Here is a 7,787-nt window from a genome sequence, read left to right as displayed (position 1 = left end):
GTACCACCTGACCTCTGCAGATTCATTTAGGCATTGATAATGTTGCCAAAGAAACACTTTCCAGTCCAAGGATGTGAACAGCTCCGGATATAAACGTCACTTGTTGTCGGTAATTACGACATGGCGTGAAACGCAGCAATACCTCATGTCCATGTCAGCTTGTCATGTTGTGCTGACATTTATTCTTACAAAACATCGACTGGTTATATCAGCTTGAGTGGATCGGTGTCCATGACAACTGTGAATGAAGCAAACCGACAGCAGAAAGGGCATAGGAGGTTCAGGATGTCTAATTGAACCACTTCTGTGAGAGTTCAAGGTGTCTCGTCTTATTAAAACGAGACATCTGTCATAACGTCACATACTGAAGAAAACAAACCAGGACTTTTGAATAGGGGAAATCAACTTCATCTAACTTTATTCATCTTTTTGTGTTTTTAATGCACAGTCCTGCAACTACAGTACAGACACAAAAGAGTCATAAATACTGTACAATACATAACCTACAAGTACATAAAAGCGTTAGTGAACCAAACACCACTTAAATACAGACATACATTAGAGTCTAGGATGACTTAGTGAATATATGGATAGCAAATATTAACATTTAAATGTATATATATATATATGTATAAAAGACTATGTTAGGAATGTGAAGAATAGAAACACTTAAATGAAAGAAGAAAAAAATGTGATGTGCTTTACAAAACTTCCTAAAACTCGCCAACATCCACCCTTTTGTCCCGAAACTTGTTCCTGGCCTTGGTTCGAGCTTTAAACGCTGCTGCATTGTAGAGGTGCTATAAAAATAAATAGATAAAAAGTCATAGAATTTACATAAGTAAATCTTAAAACGCAGTGCAGTGTAAAACAACCACATGTGGAAAAGAAACCGCTTGCTTACTCTCTCCAGTCTGGAGCTCTTCATGGCTTTCAGAGCGGCAGAATCGATCAACATCGGTGGTCCCAGTTCAAACACATCTCTTATGAACTCGTTGGCCTGCGGTCAGAAAATTACACCTCTAAAATACTTTGAAGATTCCCTTTCTGGATGTATTCTCAACATCTGAGAGCTTTACCTGTAGATGGTAGTTCATCCCGGAGCCTACAAACTCTCTGAAGGTGTCATAAGTCCTCTTCCTCACCCAGCTGTCGATGACCATACGCTCTGTGCCGAAGCGGATCGTCTCGCTCTGAAAATCCCCTTCCTGTTCCCGACACAGAAGAGACGTCAGAGTCTGAATCACAGCACCCACGAGTCTCCTGTCAATTATTCAGTTCCCGTCTCACCTCTACTGCCTTGAGGACATCTCTAAAGACAGATCTTTGCTTCCTCTTATCATTCTTGGCTCGATGTTTGTTGCAGTCAGTGGCTAATGCATTCAGCTTCACACACAACGACTCCCAGTCGTCATGATCAAACTCCTGTGAAGGTAAAGGAAATTAGTCATTTGCAAATTATTTACATTCAATGAACTATTAAAACAAGTCAATTATACAAATGTATTAATTGAATACGTTACATTAATTAATATACGCACGCTGCGTGAGAAGTTATCCGAGTTAATACTAAATTGAGTTCTCTTAAGTCTTCTTACGTTTAAATGCCATATTCGCATAATTTGTGCAACTTTGTCAGAGTATCACAGTAAACAGTCAATTATGTCTTAAGTGAACGTAAACGGTATCAGTATATTGGATCTGGGCATTGTGTCTTAATGTGACAGCAGCCTAATATTCCTGATGCAGCCTGTTTTTAATGTTAATCAAACAACAAAAGACCAAAAAAGCACTCATTGCTCTTGAATGAATACATTTTGTAATTTTAAGAATTAATCCATTTAACTTATACAGTGAAGATTATATGCAATATTATTTGATAACTTTATTCAATTTTTTATACCTGAAAACTACCGTTGGACTTGTTTGTATTTTTGCTTGTTGTATGTATTTGTGCTATTACTTTTAGTTTTGTAGTGATTATTTGTTCTTTTTTTCTTGAGTTTTATTCAACAGTAGTCCTTTTGTTCCTGAACATAGCACATACCGAACTGTACCGACTCTGTGAGCCTAAAACCATGATACAAACCAAACCGTGACACCCCTAATAAAATAGTATATAAATTTTTAAATGTAAATTAATATTATTTCTATTATTTAAATAAATCCAATTAATTAAATAATTACACAACTTACAGGGTCGACATCTCTGATGAGCTCAAACAGGAGGGCGATGGTCTCCCCAGCAGCAATCCTCATGTTGACATCGTCATTCTCCAACAGACGTGGAAGTTTAGCTAGATGTCTGAAAAACAGTAGTATATGCTTGTTAGAATAAACCTGGAAGGAGGTTGTATCATAGTTGTAGGTCCCAAAGTCCCCTGAAAGACCAGTACCATGAAGGAGCTAAGGCATAAAACGGTGTTTTCCTGCACTTACTTTCGTGCAATGTCTCTGATGTGGCTGCTGGTGCAGATGGTCAGCAGTAGAGCCCAGGACAAGAGAGCATTCGTGTGGAGCTGTGTGGTCTGAGGATTCACAGAAGGTCTGCTTCCATCTTCTCTGACGTACGAGTGGGTGAAGAGGCTCTCAAAACACTCCATAGTGGCATACACATCCTGGAGGTGACAACCATCAGCTTTGAGTCAATTGTGAAACCCTTCAACATGTTTACGGTTTACTCCAGAACCACTTGATCATTAAATCAACAAACTAAAATTAATCAGATTCCTGAATGAAATGTATCAGGAGTGGTCAACCAGATGAATGAAAAGTATTGCCTTAATACTTTAATAGTTCACAAATGATGTGGTTCTCAAATTCAGCTCACTAATTCAATATCTGTTTTCACAATATTTTATATTCATATTATTAACAGACATTGTCGCCATTAATGTTCACTGTGTATGGAGATGTCCTCACTTCAAAACACGAAATCCATGGGGAGGAGTTGGATTCAAATCTAACTCCTCCCACCTTATACCTAATAGCTATCCATCTCCGCCCCCTGATCCCTAACCCTATACATCTCGGCCCCCTGATCCCTAACCCCACCCCTTATCCTACCCATCTCCACCCCCTGATCCCTAATCCCTAACCTTAAACATCTCCGCCCCCTGATCCCTAACCCTACACATCTCCGCCCCCTGATCCCTAACCCTACACATCTCCGCCCCCTGATCTCCAACCCTACACATCTCGGCCCCCTGATCCCTAACCCCACCCCTTATCCAACCCATCTCCACCCCCTGATCCCTAATCCCTACCCATCTCCACCCCCTGATCCCTAACCCTACACATCTCCGCCCCCTGATCCCTAACCCTAAACATCTCCGCCCCCTGATCCCTAAACCTACACATCTCCGCCCCCTGATCCCTAACCCCACCCCTTATCCTACCCATCTCCACCCCCTGATCCCTAACCCTACACATCTCCGCCCCCTGATCCCTAACCCTACACATCTCCGCCCCCTGATCCCTAACCCTACACATCTCCGCCCCCTGATCTCCAACCCTACACATCTCCGCCCCCTAATCCCTAACCCCACCCCTTTTCCCTACCCATCTCCACCCCCTGATCCCTAACTCTACACATCTCCGCCCCCTGATCCCTAACCCTACACATCTCCGCCCCCTGATCCCTAACCCTACACATCTCCACCCCCTGATCTCCAACCCTACACATCTCCGCCCCCTAATCCCTAACCCCACACATCTCCACCCCCTAATCCCTAACCCCACACATCTCCACCCCCTGATCCCTAACCCTACACATCTCCGCCCCCTGATCTCCAACCCTACACATCTCCGCCCCCTAATCCCTAACCCCACCCCTTATCCTACCCATCTCCACCCCCTGATCCCTAACTCTACACATCTCCGCCCCCTGATCCCTAACCCTACACATCTCCGCCCCCTGATCCCTAACCCTACACATCTCCACCCCCTGATCTCCAACCCTACACATCTCCGCCCCCTAATCCCTAACCCCACACATCTCCACCCCCTGATCCCTAACCCTACACATCTCCGCCCCCTGATCCCTAACCCCACCCCTTATCCTACCCATCTCCACCCCCTGATCCCTAACTCTACACATCTCCGCCCCCTAATCCCTAACCCCACCCCTTATCCTACCCATCTCCACCCCCTGATCCCTAACCCTACACATCTCCGCCCCCTGATCCCTAACCCCACCCCTTATCCTACCCATCTCCACCCCCTGATCCCTAACCCTACCCATATCCGCCCCCTGATCCCTAACCCTACACATCTCCGCTCCCTGATCTCTAACCCCACCCCTTATCCTACCCATCTCCACTCCCTGATCCCTAACCCTACACATCTCCGCCCCCTGATCCCTAACCCTACACATCTCCGCCCCCTGATCCCTAACCCCACCCCTTATCCTACCCATCTCCACCCCCTGATCCCTAACCCTACACATCTCCGCCCCCTGATCCCTAACCCTAAACATCTCCGCCCCCTGATCCCTAACTCTACACATCTCGGCCCCCTGATCCCTAACACTACACATCTCGGCCCCCTGATCCCTAACCCTACCCATCTCCACCCCCTAATCCCTAACCCCACCCCTAAACCTAAAATAAAAAAGTTTCAGTGTAAATATGCCCTAAGGCTTTTATTACCAACTTGCATTCGAACGCTTACCATGATATCATCTTCTGCTACAAGAGTGCAGAGGCCTAGACTTGTTGCACACTGGAACACAAAGTCAAGATCGACAGATTGTTACAGTCAAATTTTCTGGATTGCAGAATCATTTTATTTCCTATAAAGGCGCAGTAGAGGAACACGACTGTTTACCGCTTGTCTGGCTTGGATGTTAGCAGCTCCATCATTGAGGATAGTCTTAAATACAGGTTTAAGAGTTTTAAAAACCTCTTCGCTCTCAATCCCAGAACCCAGCTGGATGCACAGGAGACACGCCAGCGAGGCTGCGGCGCACTGCTCCACTCCTTTACCTGGTTTGCAGACGCAAACAGCCAGCTCAACTTTCAGCACTGATGTCATGGCAACATCTGAAGAAAACGGTTTATTTCCAATTATTCAAAATCCCAAATGAAACCAACCTTTCTTCAAGCAGCGCTCAATGCCATCCGTGATGGTCATCCTTCTCTCAGAAATGAACTCGTAGAGGATTTTGGTTGCCATGGCAGTTTTTAGTCCATCAAGGGCACCTTGTCTGGTCTTGGCACTAGAAGGGGAACATAATTACCCAGTTCAGACCGCAGGAGCAACTACAAGTTTTATTCTGAAATCTGAAAGAACACAAACCTCTTATCCACTGTGCTGTCAATGTACACCTTCAGTTTGTACTGGAAGTCCTCTTGAGCCATTTCTTCACTTTCACCAGCTGTCAAATAGGATGAGTGATAAGCATAAATGTTCATCTCTAATATCATGCCACACAAAGCCCACAAGAGCCAATGCAGAAATCTAAGGAGACTGTAAATACATGCCTTCCTCTGCTGCACTGGTTCTTTCACTGAGGCTGCTGCAGTGACTGAGGGTCTCGATAGAAGAGTCTTCATCACTGAACGGCTGGACATTTCCCTGTTGTCCCCCTGCAAAAACAGACAGCAAACTTTAACATTTGTTGACGCCCCCTCATTCTTTAATAACAACCCCTTTGCATAGATGCATTACATAGTGACGGTTTCAGATTAATGCTAAAAATGTGCCAATAAAACAGATACAGTCAGACTTAAATGATGAGGAATCATTTATTTATGCACTGTATTCTGTAGGCCCAGGGATTTGATGGGACTTTATGCAGAGCAGAGTAATCTAAACAGAATATTAGAGTATAGACTATTAGAGTATATATCACAGTTTTGGGTTTTACTTTAAAAAACGTAATTAATTACTAGCTACTAATTACATCGTAGACAGTGTAATTAGATTACTGTACTAATTACTCACTATGAAAAGGATGACTTATTAATGTAATTTTTCTTTCTCATTTTAGCCCTAAATGCTGACCAACCCTGTAATGGCACTTACAGAGAAGTTTGTTTTCCAAATAATTTCAGGTGGTAATATGTTGTGGGTGGAGGTCACTTTGACCTTAAAGAACCATCAAGTCTTTCAATGTGTATAGTGAATTTGGCATCCTTCCTGGAAAATGCAGATATCTGCAGCAGGTACAAAGTGTCTCGTACTGTTGTTGGGCAAGGTCAGAGGACACTTATGTAAACAAAACAGCCCCTGTGTGAGATTTCTCAGACAAAAGTAAATATGTTTAGCAGATATAGAAGAGTACAGTGGGTATAGAGACAGAAAAACGTGTGGTATGGTGTGAAGGAGAACAGCAGGGTGCCAGAACACAGTCTCTCTCTTTTTCTCAAAGGTTTGTGCAAAACCAGCGAGCAGATGGACTGAGAACATGTAATAACAGACTATGGACTGATTAGATTTACACGTCTAGTCCACAGCTGAAAAATTTGGGCTTTGTGTTCCTGGTTTCTTCTTCCTGTTCTCTATTTGGTCCCAAAACAGGCCTCTGTTATATAAGTGTGACAGCATGGCCTGAAATAACCTCAAACACACACTGACATCTGACAATGAAAACCATTTCAGAAGCGTTTTCCTATTTGACATTTCATAACAAATATCAATTCAATTTATTTATTAATCTTAAGCACAATCAATCATATTTTGAGTTGAATCACCGGATTAGATTATTTGGTTATTAATTAATCATAGTGTATACCGTATAACTATAATCTTAATTCCATCCGTTTTTCGTCGTTTGATAAATGGCATTAATATGACAAGCGGTTTATAGAAACCCAATTATTTAAAACTAAACATTACCTTAAAAAAAACACACATCATATTTAAAAACACCACAAACGTACATTTTCGATCGTCCATGGCTCACACTTTGTATTATTCTTTTGTTTGTGTCAAAAGAAAGACACTCCTGGCTGTCAACCAAACCAGCTGTGTAGTCATGGAAATTGTAGTTCCCGTCCTCCGATTTCATTGCGATTCGCCGCGTAAAGAACTACAAATCCCAACATCCTTTTCGCGCAGTAGGCCACAAAAAACAACCGGTCATTTGCAGACCTTCCCAGACTTACCTCTGCCGCTCCTTTTCTTGGCCCGTGGCATCTTGCTTAAATTAGTAGTTCCGCAGCTTAAAAATCAACCAATACACGACCAGTTTTTACTATAATGTCTTTTCAGTTGAGTATATTCCAGTGGCACAGTGAAAAGGAAAGAATTAAAAGCGATTCCGGTGTTACACTTGGAGCGCGAGTGATACATTTTCCCTGACAAAGTAGGGCTGCGTCAGCGCGCTGCCGCGGAGCACTTTTATACGACCAGTTGTGACGTGCCTAAAAAGGCGTTACCTCACTTGGACCTGGATACAGTAGGACCAATCACATTACAGTATACGCCGACGTCCTCACCTTGACAGACTTCCGCCTGGTTTGTATTGGTTGGTTTGTGCTGTCACGTCCTCATGCGGGTTCACGTGTGCACGTTACAAATAATACAACACATGTAATGGCGGATTATAATTATATATATGTCTTCAGTTGTATTTTTTTTTTAAACTGATTTTGTTGTTTTTACCTTGTTCCAAATCCAATCGATAAATCCTGATTAATTGATGCATGTATATCGACTATTTCACATTTTATAGACTATAAAAAATAGATTTACCAGACAAATCAAATATACAGTTGATTTTGAATTTGATTAACTTAATGAGAGTGTAAAATATGTCTTTAAGAGTTTATGTTATAAAGCTC

At 42.8% G+C, this 7,787-nt stretch overlaps 1 protein-coding gene across 1 annotated transcript; it reads right to left on the bottom strand.

Annotated features, from left to right (window-relative positions):
* Positions 1–392: 392 nt before the first annotated feature.
* ifrd1 (interferon-related developmental regulator 1) lies at positions 393–7,316 on the bottom strand. The gene is made up of 12 exons (XM_039667920.2): positions 7,110–7,316; positions 5,484–5,588; positions 5,299–5,377; positions 5,094–5,218; positions 4,828–4,985; positions 4,672–4,722; positions 2,440–2,618; positions 2,197–2,305; positions 1,291–1,425; positions 1,080–1,208; positions 905–1,000; positions 393–800 (listed from the first exon to the last, which is right to left on the bottom strand). The coding sequence occupies exons 1-12, from the start codon at positions 7,138–7,140 to the stop codon at positions 714–716; spliced, it is 1,284 nt and encodes a 427-aa protein (XP_039523854.2). The 5' UTR covers positions 7,141–7,316; the 3' UTR covers positions 393–713.
* Between the last annotated feature and the right edge of the window lie 471 nt (positions 7,317–7,787).

Source organism: Pimephales promelas, chromosome 24, assembly GCF_988280905.1.
Source record: "Pimephales promelas chromosome 24, fPimPro1.hap1.1, whole genome shotgun sequence".
Lineage (NCBI taxonomy): Eukaryota > Metazoa > Chordata > Actinopteri > Cypriniformes > Leuciscidae > Pimephales > Pimephales promelas.
The sequence above is the reverse complement of the archived record's forward strand: the minus strand, read 5'-3'. Positions and strand labels throughout refer to the sequence as shown.

What these genes read in the sequence shown, in the direction of transcription:
- ifrd1 (XM_039667920.2), bottom strand. Translation starts at nt 7,140, where the DNA reads ATGCCACGGGCCAAGAAAAGGAGCGGCAGAG. An exon ending in ACATCCAAGCCAGACAAGCG is followed by an intron (nt 4,723 to 4,827) that starts GTAAACAGTCGT and finishes TTTGTGTTCCAG; the next exon opens with TGTGCAACAAGTCTAGGCCT. An exon ending in AGAGCTCCAGACTGGAGAGA is followed by an intron (nt 801 to 904) that starts GTAAGCAAGCGG and finishes TTATTTTTATAG; the next exon opens with CACCTCTACAATGCAGCAGC.